The sequence below is a fragment of the Cyanistes caeruleus genome, chromosome 25, assembly GCF_971803275.1.
Source record: "Cyanistes caeruleus chromosome 25, bCyaCae1.hap1.1, whole genome shotgun sequence".
Classification (NCBI taxonomy): Eukaryota; Metazoa; Chordata; class Aves; order Passeriformes; family Paridae; genus Cyanistes; species Cyanistes caeruleus.
In genome coordinates, this window is record NC_141725.1 from 3,776,798 (window position 1) to 3,796,265 (window position 19,468).

At 61.2% G+C, this 19,468-nt stretch overlaps 2 protein-coding genes across 4 annotated transcripts; both read left to right on the top strand.

The window, feature by feature from the left end:
- Nucleotides 1-2,065: 2,065 nt before the first annotated feature.
- Nucleotides 2,066-10,942, top strand: WDR18 (WD repeat domain 18). 3 transcript variants are annotated; one of them, XM_086862586.1, is made up of 10 exons: nucleotides 2,066-2,382; nucleotides 2,848-2,958; nucleotides 4,322-4,455; nucleotides 4,824-4,965; nucleotides 5,557-5,700; nucleotides 5,909-5,973; nucleotides 6,076-6,200; nucleotides 8,981-9,147; nucleotides 9,613-9,681; nucleotides 9,967-10,942. In XM_086862586.1, the coding sequence occupies exons 1-10, from the start codon at nucleotides 2,173-2,175 to the stop codon at nucleotides 10,096-10,098; spliced, it is 1,299 nt and encodes a 432-aa protein (XP_086718712.1). In that variant the 5' UTR covers nucleotides 2,066-2,172; the 3' UTR covers nucleotides 10,099-10,942. The 3 variants fall into 3 exon arrangements, with proteins under 3 accessions (XP_086718712.1, XP_086718711.1, XP_086718713.1); XM_086862585.1 differs by having other exon boundaries at nucleotides 2,099-2,382; nucleotides 8,981-9,416; nucleotides 9,537-9,681; XM_086862587.1 differs by having other exon boundaries at nucleotides 2,375-2,713.
- A 1,672-nt stretch (nucleotides 10,943-12,614) lies between these two features.
- GRIN3B (glutamate ionotropic receptor NMDA type subunit 3B) lies at nucleotides 12,615-19,007 on the top strand. Its single transcript, XM_086862538.1, has 10 exons — nucleotides 12,615-13,064; nucleotides 13,871-14,469; nucleotides 14,899-15,949; nucleotides 16,359-16,504; nucleotides 16,703-16,818; nucleotides 16,946-17,097; nucleotides 17,177-17,341; nucleotides 18,050-18,117; nucleotides 18,239-18,571; nucleotides 18,958-19,007. The coding sequence occupies exons 1-10, from the start codon at nucleotides 12,615-12,617 to the stop codon at nucleotides 18,992-18,994; spliced, it is 3,117 nt and encodes a 1,038-aa protein (XP_086718664.1). The 3' UTR covers nucleotides 18,995-19,007.
- The last annotated feature ends 461 nt before the right edge of the window (nucleotides 19,008-19,468 follow it).

Below are 19,468 nucleotides of genomic sequence, written 5' to 3' on the forward strand. Positions count from 1 at the left end.
TAAAGCCAATTTGGGCTTATTTCCTCCAAAAACAAGCAGGATCCAGAGGATGGGGATGCTCGGAGCTGCAGGATGCTCTGAGCTCACGGAGAACCCGAAGGACCTGAGGATTTATTTCAAGCCTCACAATCTCAGTTTGTTTTTTTACTATTTCCCCCCCCTCCACAAAAAAAAAAACAAAAAAGAAAAATTCACCCACATCTGCGTGAGACACAATCCAACCCGATACCGAAACGCCCTCACCCCCCTCGGTATCTCCGTTCTCAGGTTCCCACCTGGAGCACAGGGTTTTTCCCCCTTCCCCAGGTGCCCCTGGGGGGGTGTCCAGGCTGCTGGGACCTCCCCCACCTTTATTTTTAATTTCACTCGGGGAAGTGGCGATCTCAGGGGATTTGGGGTTTTTCCAGCTGGTTTTTTTTTGTTGTTGTTTTCAACCTTTTTTTTCTTTTTTTTTTTTTTTTTATTCCTGTGCTGGAATCCCTTTGGTGGCTCCATGGGGGGGTGGGGGGGGTCTTGGTGGCTCCATGGACTCGTTTTGGGGGGCGCCTGGGAGGGTCCGTCCAGCTCCTGCTGCTGTTGGGGTCCAGCCCAGCTCCCCGTAAGGAGAAATTCCAAGGGGGAATTTTCATGCCCAGGGTGGGCTTAGATTTTCTTTGTGATTTTTTTTTTTTTTTTTGCATTGTACAGTCACTATTTTGGGTTGTTTTGGGTTGGTTTTTTTTTTAATTATTTTCCCTCCCTTCCTTTCTCTGCCACCCCTCCCCACTTTTATTTTTGTTTTTGAGAGCGGGTGACTTTCCACTTTATTTTTCTTTTTTGCATATCGATTTAAAAATAATAAAAAAAGAGCCTAAATCAGTTTTTTTTGGGGGGGGTGGTTTGGAAAGAAAGTTAAACTAAAGGAGCGGCCCCAGCTGCAGCCGCCCTCCTCCCCCCAGCATTGCATATCTTAACTCAGGTAAAAAAGGAAAATGAGAAAAGAAAAAAAAAAAAAAACCACAAAAGACAAAAAAAAAAAAAGGAAAAAAAGGAATAAAAAAATAAACCACATTCTACCTCTGAGCGCGGCGGCCTCGGGCGCACCCGGGGCCCCGGTGAAAGATTTCAGTTTTGCAAAACATTCAGGTATTGAGACTTTTTGATTATTATTAAAAAAAATAAAAATAAAAAAATTTAAAAAAAAAAAAAGAGAAAATAAACTTAAAAAAACACTGAAAGTTTACATTTTATAATAACATTATTATACAGATTGTATTTAAACGTCAGAATATTTAAGACAATTGTAACCCTGTAAAGTGAAGAAATATTAAAAAAAAAAAAAAAAAAAGTTGTGTTGTTTGGGGTTTCTTGTCCTGGGGGGTGCCCACAGGGCTGTGGGGTGTCCATAGGGCTTTTTTATGGATTTGGGGTATCCCTGTGGGACTGTGAGGTGTCAGTGGATTTATGGGGTGATGATAGGATTATGAGATGTACATGGGGTCCCCATAAACCTGTGGGGTGTCCAAGGGTACCCTCACAGCTGTGGGGTGTTCATGGGGATCCCACGAAGCCATGGTGGGGTTGTGGGGTGTCCATGGGGTCCCTGTTGGGCTGTGGGGTGTCAATGGGATTGGAAGGCATCCGGGGCACCCTGAGTTTTGTGGGGTTCCCATGGGGTTCTCATGAAGCTATGGGGTGTCTATGGGGTCCCTATGGGACTGTGGGGAGTCCAGAGGGTTATGGGGTATCCACAGGGTGCCCCCAAGGCTGTGGGGTGTCCGTGGGGTTTCCATAGTGTGTCCATGGGGTGTACATGGGGTTTCCATAGTGTGTCCATGGGGTTTCCATAGAGTGTCCATGGGGTTTCCATGGGGTGTCCCGTGGGGTGTCCGTGGGGTGTCCACGGGGTGTACATGGGGTTTCCATAGTGTGTCCATGGGGTGTCCATGGGGTTTCCATGGGGTGTCCGTGGGGTGTCCATGGGGTGTCCATGGGGTGTCCGTGCACACACGCGGTGCCCCGGGTCACCCATCCACCCCCGACCGGAGCGGGCCCTGCTGAGCTTCCTGCCGCGTGCGCAGCTCCCGCCCCGCGCGGCCGTGGCTACGCCGCTGCTGATTGGTCGGTGCCGGGCCGGGGAGGCGGCGCTCTGGGCCGCGGCCGCGCTCTCTGTGGCCCTGGCGGACCGCGAAGATGGCGGCGCCCATGGAGGTGGCGCTGGTGTCGGACGCGGCGGGGCCGCTCTGCAACTGCTCGGTCTGGGAGCTTCACTCGGGTTCGGCCCTGCCCGGGTACCGCGGCGGCAACAGCGGCCCGCGAGGGCTGGCGCTGCTGGGCGGCGAGCACCTGCTGGGGGCGCAGCTCGGCAAGAGCTACATCAACGTCTGGGAGCTCCAGAGGAAGGTACCGGCGCGGCGGGCGGGCCCGAGCGGCCTCGGCTCGGGGGACGGCCCCGGGCCTCGCGGGGGGACACCGGGCCCCGTGGGGGATGTGACGGGGCCACTCTCCCTGCGGACCTCCCAGCCCTGTAATGAGGAGCCCCTCCGTCCGCAGAGGCCCCCAAATCCATGGGGAAGAGTCCCAGACCCCCCCCATGGCCTCTCTCTCCACAAAGACCCCCGCATGGCCCCGCTCTTCATGGAGACTCCTCTGCGCTCAGACACCCCTGCATGGCCCAGTTCTCTGCAGAGACCCCCATGGCCCCTCTCTCCACAGAGACCCCCCCCCGTCCCCGGTTAGACCCTCAGGTGCCCCCATCCCTGTCTTTGCAGAGACCCCAACAGAGATCCCCCCGAGCCCCCATGCCGGGGGGCTCTGCATGCAGCCCCTTCCCTTCTCTGAGCCCTCGCTGTGCTCTCTCTGTCCCAGGACCAGCTGCAGCAGAAGATCATCTGTCCCGGGCCTGTGACCTGCCTGACGGCCTCTCCCAACGGGCTCTACGTCCTGGCCGGGGTGGCCGAGAGCATCTACCTGTGGGAGGTACGGAGGTGCTGAGGCGCTCAGGCCACGCAGATTCACACCCTGCACAGGCAGGGAGCGTCCCCATCCCTCAAATGTTTGTAAATCCTGATCCTGGGGTGCCACACCAGACACAGGCTGTGCTGCCCGCAGCCCGTGGGGCGGCTCATCGAAGCAGGAGTAGGAGGAATTCTGTAAGAGGCTTCACTCTCCCTCCTTCTTCTCTTTCCAGGCATCTCCGATGCCTCAGGGGTGGAGCATTGCTCCTATGAGGCAGCAGCTCAGGACCTGGTTTTCCTTCAGCTCTTGTCCCACATTTCAGATGTTTATTTGTGTGTGCCCAGGGTGCCAGCAGCCCCTGCTGTGCTCTGGTCACTGTCCTGCTGGTTAATTACTGCTGGATTACTCGGGATTACGCTGCGTTCCCAGCACACCACTGAGCAAATAAAAGCAGTAGTTTGTCCTGAGCCTGGGATTAAACCCCAGGATGCCTCACCTGGAGAGCTCCCCATGCCAGGGGAGGTTTGAGCCTCATTATGTGGGTGGCTCTACCCGAACCCATCAGGGTTTGTTTGTACCAATGTGCTTGTAGCAGTGCTGGAATAAAATCCCCGAGGCTGAGCCTGCAGTGGGATCTGCTGCCTGTGATGGTCCAAGCTGGGCCCTGCTCCAGTTCCCATCACCCATAGGTGTGTTCCAGAGTATGGCACTGTCCCTGTGGCACGTTGGAGAGGCTCCATGGAAACCATCATGGAGCTGGAACCAGCCCCTAGAGCCCTGGTTTTGTGCTGTCTATGAAACCCCTTGAACTGAGGTTTGGTTCAATTTTTTGGTGTAATTCAGAGCATGGGAAAAAAGTAGACTCTTATTTTATTTGAGGCTTTTTCTCTTTTTGATTCCCTCCGCATCTGCAGTGTTGCCTTTTAATAAGAAATGCTCTGGCTTTGGGGAATTCCTTGCCCACCCTAAAGCCTCTGCTGGCCCAGGACCACAAGCCACCCCTGGGGTGTCGTGGAGTTCTCATAACCCTGCTGCTCCTTCCTGAGGACCTGTGGGAGGAGGGAAGAAACCTCCAAAATAATATGAATGTTAAGAGTGAACAAGAAATCTTTACTGCACACTTGTGACTTGACCAGAGGAACAGCTCTGGCATCACTGGGCTCCAGAGTTAATGTGCCAGGACCTCTTCCACTGCTGTGTGCTGAATTTCCCTGTGGTCCTGAGTGCAGGCTGTTGTTCCAGCTGTACCTCAGTCAGGCACTGTCCCAGGGTGCCAACAGGCTCATGGCAACAACAGAACCTACCTTCTCCCCTCACCTAGGGCAGGGCACCACATTATCCCCGAGACATCCTTGACAGCCTCCTGCCCTTCCCCTCACTCCAGGTGTCCAACGGGAACCTCCTCGCCATCCTGAACCGACACTACCAGGACCTCACGTGCCTCTGCTTCACTGATGACAGCAGCCACTTCCTCTCAGGGGCCAAGGACTGCCTGGCCCTGGTGTGGAACCTCTACAGGTATGTTGGGCTGGGGGCACAGGGATTTTGGAGCAGGAGATCCCTCTAAGCCCACAGCTGCATCTCTGCCCTCCTTATGGGCAGGGAGCCTTTCCTTGGGGTCTCACCTGGGCTTCTTGAGAACAGGCATATGGCTCTGACTTCTTTCCCTGGGTGAAACAGGGGGGGTTGTGCCCTTTACCGAGGCTCTTTGTCCCTCTGGGATAGGGATCTCAGCCTCGGTATCCGTGAGCCATGGCTTCCAGCAGCTCCCGTGTCCCACTTGGTCCCTGCAGCCAGGAGAGGGGTTCCCAGTGAGAGCAGAGCCTGGCCCAGCTCCCCATGGGGCTCTGTCCTGGCTGACCTGCCTGTCTCTGCTCTCCCCACAGCGTGTTGCAGGCAGAGCCCTCCCAGATCCCTGACCCCCGGCACGTCTGGTCCCGGCACAGCCTCCCCATCACCGACCTGTGCTGCGGCTTTGGAGGGCCCCTGGCACGGGCTGCCACTGCCTCCCTCGACCAGACAGCCAAGGTGAGGCTCATTTTGGAGGTGCCAGACCCTGCGGGGTCAAAGCCGGGCTCCTGCCAGGTAGCAGGAAGCTGTCCCTGTCCCCAAGCTGTCCCGAAGCTTTGCTGGGTTGCAGTGGCTTAATTTCTTGGCTGTCTCTGCAATGACTCAGAGCTGCCAGACCTGGGCTCTGCCTTTCCAACAACAGCAGTTTCTCTGCACCTGCCCCCAGGCTGGACTGCTGCAGTCCCTGTTGTCCTGGGAATGTCGGGGTCAGCTCCTCTGTTTCCCATTGCTGATGTCCACAGGGAGCGGAGCAGGCTGGAGCCTGTGGGGCAGGGGATGCCCTGGGGGCAGGATGGCCACAGAGAGGGTTCAGAGCTGCTTTGAAGCTGCCTGGGAAACTTCTCTCCTGCTCCCAGAGAGGCAGATGCTTGGTTCTGCCTTGGTTCTGCCTTGGTTCTGCCTTGGTTCTGCCTTGGACTCAGTTTCCCAGCCACAGCCAGGAGAGGATGCAAGGGTGGAATGCTGGTGTGGGATGCCAGGATGTCAGCATTCCTCCAGTTCTGCCTTTGACATTCTCACCCCTGATTCTCCTGTCCCCTCTCACTCCAGCTCTGGGAAGTCTCCTCTGGGGAGCTCCTGCTTTCCGTGCTCTTCGACGTGGGGATCATGGCTGTGACTCTGGACCTCTCTGAGTACCACATGTTCTGCGGGGGCATGGATGGGTCCATCTTCCAGGTTGACCTCTGTGCCTGGGTGAGTGTGTGGGGCTGCAGGTATGCCCTGTCACCCCGAGCCACTGTCACCTCCCTGTTGGCACTGGTGTGACCTGCCAGGGCACAGGAAGGCCTGGTTCTCCTGTGTCTCCTCTGCCCTCTCCAGACATGGTGATGAACCTACTGGATTCAGCCTTCCTGAATGTTAATCCCCCTCTCTTCCTTTCTTCCTTCCTTCATTTCTGCAGCCAGTTCAGAGAGACCGGACCTTCCAGTCAGAGCGGGAGAACACGAAGGTCTTCAAAGGGCACAGGTGAGGAACCAGACATACCTGCCAGCCACCATCTGCCCACCTCACCAGCTTCTGGCAGTCCTGGGGTCATCCTGAGTTTAAACATCCTCTTCCCCATTCCAGGAACCAGGTGACGTGTCTGTCAGTCTCCACAGACGGCAGCCTCCTGCTCTCGGGCTCTCACGACGAAACCGTCCGGCTGTGGGACATCCAGAGCAAGCAGTGCCTGAAGACGATGAATCACAAAGGTAGGAATGTCCTTATCTCCAGAATCCTCGATGCCACAGGCTGCTGCTGTCTCACCTGTGCTGCCCTGGGCACTCCAGGTGTGTTTCTGCCCCTTGCTTCACACCCTGGGAAGGGCAGAGGCGTTGGAGGGAGCCTGAGCTGTCTGGAGCAGTGCTGTGACCTTGCCCCACGAGTTAACAACCCCCTGTGCACTGTCGGGAGTGAGTCATGGATTTCACCCTGTCGCTGAGGCCACACCGGATCCTCCTCCTTGTTTTCCCAAGGGAGCAGTCACCCCACATGCACCCCAGCTGTGTCTGGAGGGGAGACAGCTCTGTGACCCCAGCAGCGAGCGCCTGTGAGCTCATGGGGCCTGCAGTGAATCCCATATGAGCAGCTGTCTGGGATTTCAGTCTGATGGCTCCAGTAAATTGCAGGAGCAGCAGTTGGATGCCTCAGCTACTTCAGAGCAATGGGGGATTTACCCCTCCTGTTGCTAACTGTGTTCCTCCCCCAGCTGTGGTAGTTTCTGGCCCCTGGTGCTGCAGTGACCACTGGGGCTGCCTTGGGCATGGCCCAAACCCCTCCCAAAGGTGGTGGTGGGGAAAGCCAGATCCTGTTCCTCTGTGGTGGTTGAGCTGCTGCCTCAGGACGGTCTCTGGAAGCCAGGCTGCCTGCAGACCCTTTTTCTCTTCCCTTTGGCTGCCAAGGACGATCCCTAATTGGGACCCACTGCAGTGCCCATCCAGCCTGGTGCTGCTGGCACTAGAGGGTGAAAACAGACCAAATGGAGCTGTGACTCATCCGAGGAGGGGGGGCCGGGCTTTGGCTGGGAGCCGGGCACTGGAGTCCTCCTGAGGCTGCAGGGAAGAATGGACAGACCAGGCTCTTCCCAGGAGGAGCAGGACCAGGCTGACCCCAAGCTGTGGGTGCTCTGCAGCCTCTGCTGGCTTCCTGCTGGCTCCTTGGCACTGGCATGACTGTGCTGTGTGCTCAGGAATGGGCTGGGAGCCCAGCACCCCCGAGCTGTGCCCTGGGTCTGGAGTCCCCACGGGGCCCTGCAGCCTCCCAGTGCGGGGGAATCAGCTGCCCCAACCCAGCCCCCTCTCCGTGGATCCCTGTCCCTCCTTGGCCTCTCTGAGCAGTGGCATGAGCCCCCCAGCAAGGTCTGTCCCTGCTGCCAGTGTGTCCTGCTCGCTCCCCAAGGCAGAGGTGACAGGGTTGTGACGTGGTGATGTGACAGCAGCCTCTGGCCCGGTGTCCTCGGGACAGCGCGGTTCCTCCGCTTGCACGGGGGTGGCTGGGGGCACACAGGACCCACTGCCCTCCCCTCAATACTGCTGCAAATAAATGCAAGGAGCTGGAGTGTGGCTCAGGGCCAGGCAGGGGGCTGTGCCACCGAGGGTAGCTTGTCCTTGGTGGGGGCAGAGCGGGTGGACTTTGAGAAGTCAGGCTGCTGCACCTGGGTAATGAGCTGTGGAAATGCTGGCGAGGCAGGGCTGCTCCCGGTCACTCTGTGTGGCTGGCACCACTGGGGGGAAGCAGGAGACCTGTGGGATGAGGCTGGAAGCCAGCACTGCCCCCAGATCCCTCCAGGCCTCAATTCCCATCCTGTCACACGAGCTCCATCCTTGTCTCTGCAAACACAGCGTGGCACAGACCATCCCCAAAGGCTTGGTCCTGCAAGGCCACCCCGGGGTGCTCTGGCTGATGTGTGCTGCTGGCAGCTCTGTCTTGGAAGCTGGGTTATTTGTTTCTCCCCAGCTAAGCCCAGTCCCTGTGCCCAAGCTGGTCCAGGGTCACCCACTGCCTGCTGCCCCAGGCCTTGGGGCAAGGTGATCTGGTACAGGACTTGCATCTGCTCTGGGGCCCCAGAGTGGCTGTGGGGCTATGCCTGGGTGGTGACCTGGTTTGGGGAACTCTGAGTTCATTCCTGATATTTTCTCCTTTCCACCTTTCCTCTTGAGCTCCATGAGCTGCCAGTGCAGTGGGAATCTCACTGGTGGGCACTTGCCTCAGGAGCACAAACCCCTGGTCTTTAAGGAGGGAGTGAAGCCCTGAGTTGGCCAGGAACAGCTTTGGGGCCAGGCACTCAGAGCCACTGCTCTGCTGGTGGGACCCACCCTTGGATCCTTGGAGGATCAGATTTAGGAGCAGGTTCTGGAGGGATAGATGGTGACTGAGCCCTCGTTCATGTCAGAGCTGCTTGTGTCTGTCTGCTCTGCAGAGACCAAAATCCTCCAGCAGCTCTGAGCCTCCCTAGACCTTGCCATGTGTCCTCCCACACCCTTCTCCACAGCCCTGGCAGCCTCCTCTCCGGTGCAGGTGGCCCATCTTCACCTTTGCCTTTGGCCAGGGGAATGCCTGGCCGGGCTGTGGTAGCACTGGCCGAGCTGCTGTGCCCACTGGAGGGGGGCTGGGGGCTGCTGTGCCTGACAGGGCGTGGGGAACAGCGGTGGGAGCTCTCAGCGAGCAGGAGCTGGGAGAGGGCGGCAGCAGCCGTGGGTAAATGCGGTAATTAACACGCTCATCAGCTCTGCCATTGAGAGCGGTGATGGATCGTGGCAGCAGGAGCTGCTGATGCTGCTGATGGATGGCGGCTCGGGGTGGGGGGAGCCGGGCTCTGCTCCCCCCCAGAGCTGCCAACAGGCCCAGAGAGTACAGCCCAGGCAGGGAGCGCTGCTGGGGAGGGTGGAGAACCCCTGTTCCAGGGTCATACTCTGTTCTCGGGGCTGCCTGAGGCCTCTGCCTCTCAAACCCACCGGGGTCCAGCCTGACCTGTCCCCTCTGTCCAACACAGGTCCAGTGACAAACGCCTTCATCGTGCTGGCCCCTGCCAACATGTTCAACCCTGATGGGAAGCCCAGCGTGCCCCTGCCCAAGTTCAGCCGACACCTGCACGGCACCGAGAGCAGCGACGAGCCGGGCACTGAGGGGGTGACACTGCGCCTGGGGCTGCACCAGCAGGTGCTGGGGGCGAGCTGGGGAGGGGGGACACCCATCTGGGAGGGGTTGTGCCACAGCAAAGCTTCTCCTACAGCTGGTGAAACCCGTTCCTGCTCCCTCCTGCTTCCTCCCCATCCTGGCTGCTGCAGTCATTTGTCCTCCCAGCCCCGTGCTGCAGCGTGGGCTGGCTCTGCTGTCCCACCATTTCCATGGTCCTGGCACGGGAGACAGGGAGGGTCACACATCATCAGTGTCCCACCCATCCCAGCCGCTCTGCCAGTGGTCCCAGAGCTGCTCCCCTCTGCCAGCATCAGCCTCGGGGTGAGTGACAGTGAAAGTCCTGCCAGAGCTGATGGATAAGCTCCCTGTTGGCTTGGTGGCAGCAGGCCAAGGGGCTGTTTGCCTGGCAGAGGGGACAGCAGGATCACCCAGGGGCATGGGGAGAGGGTCTGTGCTCTGCCAACCCCTCCATTCTGGTCCCTGCAGGAGCCTGGGCAGAGCTACCTGGAGAAGGCAGAGAGGATGTACTCGCAGATGCACTCCACGAGGGAAAAGGTGAGAGCTGCTCTCAGGCTGGGAATTGGGGGATCATTGTCAGCTGATCTGACACAAGAGGCCCTGAGCAAGTTGGGAACGGGGGAAAAGAGCCCTGAAATCTATGAAAATCTATGAAATCTATGAAATCTATCCATGGTGACATGGGCAGGAGGGGCTGCACTTTGAGTAGGAGAGGAGAGAGGGGAGCGAAGGGTTCGGGGTTTACTGCTGGGGCGGGAGCAGCAGCCTGTGCCTGTCAGAGCTGAGGCCCTGACATTTTTCTGTTGTGTTTCTGTGTCACAGAACCTGGTGGGAGACCAGGAGCACCTGACGATCCAGGTGAGCGAGCTGGAGGAGGAGGTGAGCAACCTCCGGAAAATCAACAAGGACCTCTTTGACTTCTCCACTCGCATCATCACCAAACCAGCCAAGTGAAGAGGCTCCCCCCCGCCCTCGCACCCCTCCGCCTCTCCCTGTCCGGCTCCTGGGGAAGAACCTGCCCGCCCTCGGGCACCGCCCAGCCGGCTGCGAGCGCCCGGCTCACCTTCCCCTGCCTCGGCACACGCCACCGCCTCCACCTGCTCCGTGACGCGGGACTGAGAGCGGCGCGGGGACCACCAGGGGACAGCACGGGGACCCTGTTCAGCCCGACTCGGGGCCGGGGGGCACTCGGGCAGCCGCTGCAGGAGGAGCGTCGCCGGCTCCTGGGAGGGCTCAGGATGCAGCTCCTGCTCATTCCCCAACCCTTCCCCTGCCCCTTTTTTGTTTCTTTTCGTTACTTGACCCTGCAGTGCAGACAGAAAAGTGTTTTTCTCTCAATACCAGTTTGAGATTGGATTTTGGAGACCCCCCCTTCTGCCCACCCTGTCCTGGGGATTGCTGCTCGGTGCCACTGGACCCCATGCTCTGGACAGCGGGGGCTGAGTGGCTCCTGCTCCGGGGGTGAAGTGAGGGTACTGCTGCAACAGGTGTGGGGGTCCCTGGCTACCAGGGCTGAGGAGGGGGCTCCTGCTCCGTCTGGCAGGCAGGGCCTGGGGTGTTCCTTGGGCACAGGTGGTGGTTTTGGGGTGTAGGGTCACTCTGGGAAGGGGCGGGGGGGCCAGCAAGGTGCTATTTCCAATCTCATCAATTAACAATTTATATATATTTGGATCCAACGACTCTGTTTTCACGGTGTTTGGGGACTCGGCCTTTTGTATTGTCACAGCATGGCAGCGGGGGTTGTGGGTTTTGTTTAGGTTTATTTTTTACATAAAAGATTTGTTTTTTATAGTGAAAAGATGCCCACGTTGGTTTCTTTAACAACCACTGCGTGCCCACAGACCTTGACTACCTATCACTGCATCCCTGGGGCTGCCCACTGGGAGTGGGAAAGTGCTTCCTTAGCCCCAAACTGCCCAGTTGCCTTCATCCTGAGGGTCCCTCCCTGTCCCTACAGGGTGTTGAGGTGTCCCCTGGCCATCCCTCTTTGTCATTCCCCCGCCCCCGTTCAATACACCAAGTGCAGATGATTTAAAGTGCATTTTAAAACCAGAGCATCCGAGCATCCCCAGCTCCCGCCAGCTCCCCAGAAGATGCTTTTAGCTTAATCACTGGAGTCTGTTCCTTTCCCTTCCTCTCCTGTTCCTCCTCTTCTTCCCAAGGCTTTGGATCAACATTCATGGGCTGCAGCAGGGACTGTCACCCGGAGCCAGGGGCTGCGGTGGGGCAAGAGGTGGGAGCACATCCCTGCTGCAGGGAGCCCTCTGAGACCCCCAGGGATGCAGCCTCCAGCCAAGCCCAGACCCCAGCGCTCCCTCCCAGTCATCCCACACTTTCCCAGTCCCCCCAGTGGAATTCCTGTTGGGGTGCTGCACTTAGAGCAGAAGGGAGGATGGGGCTTCCCCGAGAGTCCCCCCTGTGCTGTGCCTGGTGTTTGGGGGGGGCTTTCTCATTCCAAGATCCTGCTGCCCCTCCTGCATGGACAGTGGGGGCTGCCCTGTGTTTATCCCCATGAGAAGGAGCTGCCAGGGGCCCCATGATCGGGGTCCTGCTTGGGGGAGACCAGCACCCCACGACCCTCCGTGCTCTGGCAGGATTTGCGCTGCCCTCCCCTCAGGCCCAGCTCCGCAGGGGAATTCATTAGCCGTGACTCATTACATTTATCGATATTACATGAATCGATACTTTTTGCCAGATGGATTTTGGCTCCATCCTTCATTTTTCCTTATTAATTTAGCGTGACTCCGGCCCCGGTTGCTGGTGTTTGTGTGCCGGTGGTGGGGACCCTTGGGCTGGGTTGAGCCTCAGTTTCCCTGGTGAGGATGAGGAGGGTGACCCCGCGTTCCCTCCCTCGGCAGAGGAAGGCTGCGCCGCTGCTGCCCTTCACCCCTTCCCCGTGCAGCAGGAGGAACCGCCCGGCCCCGGGACCCCCCGATATTGAAGCTGCACCTCAGATTGCGGAGGGACGGAGGGATCGGGGTGGGGGCCTTTACCGGGACGGAGGCGGCAGTTCACGGCTCGGAGTCCGCCAAGGGGACCGACCCGAGGGGGTTTCGTCGGGGGCCGGAGGAAGAGGAGGAAGAGGAGGAAGAGGAGGAAGAGGAGGAAGAGGAGGAAGATCTCAGTGGTCCAGAGGTAGCCGGAACCACCCTGGGATCAGCGGGCATCTCCGTGCCGGGGGTCCCCAGGGTCGCAGCCCTCGGACGGCAGCACCGCGCGGGTGGGGGCCCCCTTTGCTGCGGGGTGCGGGGAGGGGGGGACCCGCGCCGGGCGTGGGCGTGGACGGGGCGGCTGCGGGCGGGTCCGGCGCTGCGTGGGCCGGGTCCGGCGTGACCCACCGTGCACCGGGGGCTGCGGGGCCTCGGAGCTACCCGGGGAGGGGGGGCCCCGGCGGGACCCGGCCGGCGGTCCCTGCCCGCCCCCGGCGGAGCGCAGAGCGGCGGGGCCGGTGCGCGGCCGGTGCGGGGTGCATGGCGGGGCTGCGGGCGCTCTGGCTGCTGGCGGCGGCGCTGGGGGCGGCGGGGGGACACCCGCATCCCTGCCGGGTCCCGGCACCCCCCGGCCGCGCCCCCGGCCCCACCGTGCGCCTCGGGGCTCTGCTGCCGCCCGCGCCCGCCCGCGCCCGGCTCCGCGCCGCGCTGGCCCGAGCCGCCGGTACCGGCCCCGGGGACGGCCCCGGGGAGGTGACGCTGCCCCACAACCTCAGCCTGGAGGTGGTGGGGGGCGGCCCGGCGGCGCGGGACCCCGGCTCGCTGGCGCGGTGGCTTTGCGGGGCGCTGGCGGGGCGCGGCGTGGCCGCCGTCCTGGCGCTGCCCCGCTCCCGCCGGGAGCTGCTCCAGCTCGACTTCCTCGCCGCCGCCCTCCAGGTCCCCTTCGTCAGCATCCTGGACACCCGCTGGCCGCTGCCTTTCCGAGCGCAGGTGAGACCCGCAGCGCCGGCACTGCGCTCCCGTCCCCGCTCCCGTCCCCGCTCCCGTCCCCGCTCCCGTCCCCGCTCCCGTCCCCGCTCGCCAGTTCCGTCCTTGCTCCCGTCCCGGCTCCGTCCGTGCTCCTGTCCTGATCCCAGTCCCGGATCCACACCGGCTCTATCCCGATCCCCGTCGTGACTCCGTACCTGTTCCGTGGGTCCTCCTCCCGGCTCGGACCTGCCTCCGATTCCGATCCCGGCTCTGATTCCAGCTCCAATTCCGAATCCCAGCCACTCATCCTTGCTGCATCTTGACTACCTCCGCTCCATCCCGACTCTGTTCTCCCTCTGTCTTCTCTCCCACCCTGATCCCATCCCATCCTCATTCCCACCTCCATCCTGCCTCTACCCCAGTCTCATCCTGTGCCCCATCCTGGCTCTCTGTCTCCCATCACAGCTTTATTCCAGCCCCCTCTTGGCCCTCATTCCAGCCCTATCCTGGCTCTATCCCAGCTCCCATCTCAGCTCTGTCCTGGCCCCTTGCCTGGCTCTATCCCAGACCCAATCCCAGCTTTCACTCCAAGGTAAGTTCCCTGGTTTCTCTGGAAGCTCTGCAGCCCTCAGCCCCAGACCCCAGCCTCAGTCCCTGTCTCCAGAAGGGCTCTGAGATGAGTCCTGGCAGTGAATCCCAGACAGGAACTGGGCAGAGGGTGGGCAGGGAGTATGGGATGACCTCAGGGCAGGTGGGTTCACATCTGGCACTGCCTCTGAGCTCTTCCCATGGGCAGGGGCAGTGCCACGACCCTTGTGTGTTGGCAGAGCCCCTTCCACTTCCACATGGACCGGCAGAGCTCACCAGAGACGCTGGTGGATGTGCTGGTGAGCGTCCTGCAGGCCAACAACTGGCAGGAGCCCAGCCTGGTGCTCTGCCACCCCTGGGATGTCGACGGCTTCCTTGACCTCTGGGCCCAACGTTCCCAGTTCTTCCTCCACACTATCCTGGACCTGGGCTACCTGGATGAGCCAAGGGCCACCCGCTACCTGCGGCAGCACGGGGACCGTGTCAGGACCCTCTCCAGCCCAGTGCTGATGCTGGGCTGTGACCTGCACCGTGCTCGACTCGTCTTCCAGGTGGCCGAGGAGTTGGGGCTGCCACCGCAGGAATTCCACTGGATGCTGGGCTTCCCGCTCAGCGCCAGCGAGCTGCAGACTGAGGGCCTGCCCCCAGGGCTGCTGGCCTTTGGGGAGCTCAGCCGGCCACCGCTGGAGCTCTTTGTGCAGGACATGGTGGGACTGGTGTCCCAGGCCATTGCCCACGCTGCCCACGGCCGCCCCGACCCCGCACAGCTGCAGACCACGGGCAGCTGCAATGAGAGGCACCGGGCAGGCGGCGAGTCCCCGGGGCTCTTCCTTGCCCGGTAAGGGGGTGCTGGGGGCTCCTCTTTCCCCCCATCCTGGTGGTATTGGGGTGCAGGGAAGGGTTCTGCCCAGACCTGGGATGGGGTAGGGGCAGAGCCAGGGCACCCCTGGGCTCAGTGCAGTGCTGTCCCCAGTGTGTGCAGCCACCACCATGGGGCTCAGCCCCCCAGGACATGGTTAGCGCTGCACAGTGGGGACGTGTCACTTCAGATCTCCTTAACACTGCCCCAGCATCGTCACTCTATAAATATTAATAACACTTGGCCCTGGCAGCACAGTGAGCTGCGGGGCAGCGCAGCAGGGCTGGATCCTGCTGCTCCTCCTTGACCTTGTCCCCGCCCGGGTCGGGCACATCCTGCTCCCAGCTCCCAGCCTTATCCCTTGGTCCCAGCCGACCAAGTGGAGCAGTGAAACCCTTTTCTTGGCAGGTTCCTGGCCAACACATCCTTCCACGGCCAGACGGGGCTGGTGCGTGTGGAGAACACAACACTGGTGAGGCCGGAGCAGCAGTTCCGCGTCTGGAGTCTGCGCAGGGACTCGCAGGGTGTCCCCACCTGGATGACAGTGGGCACCTGGAGCCACGGCAAGCTGGAGCTGGAGGAGAGCGTGTGGCAGAGCCAGCGGCAGCGCATGAGCCCCAGCGAGGCGGCCGAGGGGGCCCGCACACGGCTGCGGGTGGTGACGCTGGTGGAGCACCCCTTCGTCTTCACCAGGGAGGTGGATGAGGAAGGGAACTGCCCGGCTGGGCAGCTCTGCCTGGACCCCGGCACAAATGACTCGGCCGTGCTGGACGCCCTCTTTGAGAAGATTGGCGATGGCAACGGCTCGGTGCCACGCGCGTACAAGAAGTGCTGCTATGGGTACTGCATCGACCTGCTCGAGAAGCTGGCTGAGGACATGGCCTTTGATTTTGAGCTCTACATCGTGGGCGATGGGAAATATGGGGCCTGGAAGAATGGGCGCTGGACGGGACTGGTAGGGGACCTGCTCAGTGGCACGGCCCACATGGCCGTCACCTCCTTCAGCATCAACTCAGTGCGGAGCAAAGTCATCGACTTCACCAGCCCCTTCTTCTCCACCAGCCTGGGCATCCTGGTGAGGACGAAGGACACGGCGTCGCCCATCGGGGCCTTCATGTGGCCCCTGCACTGGACCATGTGGGTGGGCATCTTCGTGGCGCTGCACATGACCGCGCTCTTCCTCACCCTCTACGAGTGGAAGAGCCCCTATGGAATGACGCCCCACGGCCGCAACCGCATGAAGATCTTCTCCTACTCCTCAGCCCTCAACCTCTGCTACGCCATCCTCTTCGGGCGCACTGTCTCCAGCAAGACGCCCAAGTGCTGCACCGGCCGCTTCCTCATGAACCTCTGGGCCATCTTCTGCCTCCTGGTGCTCTCCAGCTACACGGCCAACCTGGCAGCTGTCATGGTGGGGGACAAGACCTTCGAGGAGCTCTCAGGCATCCACGACCCAAAGGTGAGCGAGTGTCCAACTGCTTCAGATGGGCTGGGAGAGGGCTGAAGGCCAGGGAAGGGGCTGAGGGGGGTCCTGTCCTTCCTTCTGCACCTTCCTCCTTCTCTCCAGCCCCAGTTCTGCATCTTGGCCCCTCCTAAGAGTGGGGGGATCATTGAGACCTGCAGAAAGCTTTATGTGTGTATCCCACTGGTGCTTAATCCCAGCCTCAGCTCCAGGGCAGGGGGAAGTGGGCTGAGTTTGTGCTGAGGCTGCTCTTGGGGAAGCTCTTTCCCAGACACCCTCAAGAGCTGCTGCACCTCTGGGGCTGCCCAGACACCCTGCCTGGGACTCAGGGCTGGGGACACAGCCCCAGGGAGTGGGGACACATTCCTGGGGCCAGGGGTGCTGATGCTCTGGTGCCTCCTTCCAGCTCCATCACCCCTCACAGGGCTTCCGCTTCGGCACGGTGTGGGAGAGCAGTGCTGAGGAGTACATCAAGAAGAGCTTCCCCGAGATGCACGAGTACATGCGGCGCTACAACGTCCCCACCACCCCTGACGGCGTCACCATGCTCAAGTGAGGGGCAGGGAGACCATGAGGGCCCCACATCACCTTTTACCCCTCTCAGGGCATCTTTTGCCCCAGCCCTGGAGCCTGTGCAGCCCCCACTCCACGCACACGAGCCCCCAACCTGTGGGAGAGGTGTCAGGCTGGGGAGATGCCAGGGAAGGGGGGAGCAGCCCCTCCCTGAGCATCCCCCCCATGCTGGTACAGGACAGAGCCCGCCAAGCTCAACGCCTTCATCATGGACAAGTCGCTGCTGGATTATGAGGTCTCCATCGACTCCGACTGCAAACTGCTCACTGTGGGCAAGCCCTTTGCCATTGAAGGTTTGGGGGGCTGCGGTGGGAGGGGGGCTCTGCTGTGTGTGTGATCAGGCTGGGGTCGTGCCCTGCCGCACCCACTGGGGGCTGTACCCCCAGTCCCAGCTCTCTCTCCCCCCCTCACCGGGGCCAGGCTACGGCATCGGCCTCCCCCAGAACTCACCGCTGACCTCCAACATCTCCGAGTTCATCAGCCGCTACAAGTCCTCGGGGTTCATCGACCTCCTGCACGACAAGTGGTACAAGATGGTGCCCTGCGGCAAACGCGTCTTCGCCGTCACTGAGGTGCGGCAGCCCCTGGGCCGGGGGGGCTCTGGGGTCTGACACCCCCCGCAGCCCAGCCCACACACCCTGCTGCCCGCAGACCCTGCAGATGGGCATCTACCACTTCTCGGGGCTGTTCGTGCTGCTGTGCATCGGGCTGAGCGGCTCCCTCCTCACCTCGCTGGGCGAGCACGTCTTCTACCGCCTCGTCCTGCCCCGCATCCGGCGCAAGAAGAAATTCAACTACTGGCTGCACACGAGCCAGGTGGGGCCGGGGGAAGGGGCTCACACAGCGCCCCAAATACCCCTAACCCCGTGTCGCTGCTCCCTCTTAAACTGCACCGCTTCTGCCCTGCTCCGGCCCCGGTCCACCAAGCCCTGCACCATCACCTCCAGACCATCACCTCCAGACCATCACCTCCAGACCATCACCTCCAGACCATCATCTCCAGACCATCACCTCCAGACCATCACCTCCAGACCATCATCTCCAGACCATCACCTCCAGACCATCATCTCCAGACCATCACCTCCAGGCCATCACCTCCAGACCATCATCTCCAGACCATCATCAAACCATCACCTCCAGACCATCACCTCCAGACCATCACCTCCAGACCATCATCTCCAGACCATCATCAAACCATCACCTCCAGACCATCATCTCCAGACCATCACCTCCAGGCCATCACCTCCAGACCATCATCTCCAGACCATCACCTCCAGACCATCACCTCCAGACCATCATCTCCAGACCATCACCTCCAGACCATCATCTCCAGACCATCACCTCCAGACCATCACCTCCAGACCATCACCTCCAGACCATCACCTCCAGACCATCACCTCCAGACCATCACCTCCAGACCTTCACCTCCAGACCTTCACCTCCAGACCATCATCTCCAGACCATCACCCTCCAATTAATCCCTGGTCACCGTGCCCCGCCTCACTCCTGCCGTGTTCCCCACAGAAAATCCATCGGGCTCTGAATATGGGCACGGAGGAGCGGAAGAGCCAGCAGCTGAAGTTGGAGCAGAGGTACAGCTGGGACCGGGAGCCTGCCCCGCCTTCGTCCTCCTCCCTGTGGACAGTCAGAGTTCTGGGGGGCTGCAGAGGGACCCCACAGCAGCCAGATCCCAATCCAGCCCTCCCCACACAGGTGCGAGCCCCAGCCGAGCTCCGCCCCGGCGGCAGCGCAGCCCTGGAGCGCCCTGCGGAAGGAGGCACGGCGGGTGCGCTTCCAGCTGGACAAAAACCCCCCCGAGGCTGAGGGCTCCCCGTGGCACCCCGGGAACGGGCGGCCCCCGCAGCCCCTGGACAGAGCGGCCGGTGAGAACGAGCTCCGGGAGCTGGAGGAGAAGATCCAGGAGATGCGGGACCAGCTGCGAGCGGCGCTGCTGAGGAAGAGCGAGCTGGTGTCCGTGCTGGGCACCGCCAAGGGCGGCCGGCCCCTGCCCGCCCCGCTGGCCACCGAGGAAGGCCGGGAGGAGAGGTGAGGTGGCGGGCAGGGACCCCCAACCACCCCAGGACAGGCTGCTCTGCCGGGGCGGGGCAGGGCGGCTCCTCCGGCTCAGAAGAAGGAGTGGAAGGAGAAAAGGGAGGGGGGGGATGTCCTGGCTGCCCCAGCTCTGCGGCCTTTGTCTCTTCCCCCCGTCCCTTCTGCTGGCAGTGGGGGTTTGAAGGACCGGGAGGTTCTTTTAGGGAGGTTGAGCTGGGGTGAGAGGTCCCCACGATGCCTGGACAAAGCTCAGCCCCGCTCTGGTTTTAGACCACATAAATAAAGATGACAAAGGAAGACCAAGTCTGCTTTTCCTCTTCCCCAGATGCAGCCAGGGCCGGCTGAGAGTCACCCTTCCCTTTCCCCTCCTTCCTCCGCAGGCCCAGCTCAGCCCCGCCGCAGGACGGCCGCGATTAGGAGGAGGAGGAGGCAGAGGAAGCTCCCACATGGATGGGGCAGGAGGACAGACCGAGACCGGAACCTCCCTCTGGAGCTCCAGGGCAGCAAAACCGGGCTGATCCCAGAGCCACCGCCAAGCAGAGCCGGAGCCTTCCTCGGGCGGAGGGTGAGGGATGGAGCACGGGGAGCGGCTCAGGGCTCTGCCCGCCCCTGAGGATAAGGAACAGCTTCCCCATCCCACTACAGGCGGCTGTGGAAGGAGCCGGAGCCCTGCAGCCCCTCCCCTGGCACGGAGGCTGCCCAGCAGCACCGAGCATGGCTGGGCACGGGCTCTGCCCTCTGCCCTGCCACCACCCCTGCACACTGCAAGGGGACAGATGGTGACACGCCAGGGCGGCAGGAGGAGGCACCCCCAGGACTGAGCATTCACCTCGTTGCACCTCCCTGCCCCCAGGACTCCCACACATCAGCCCAGCACAGCCACGGGCAGGA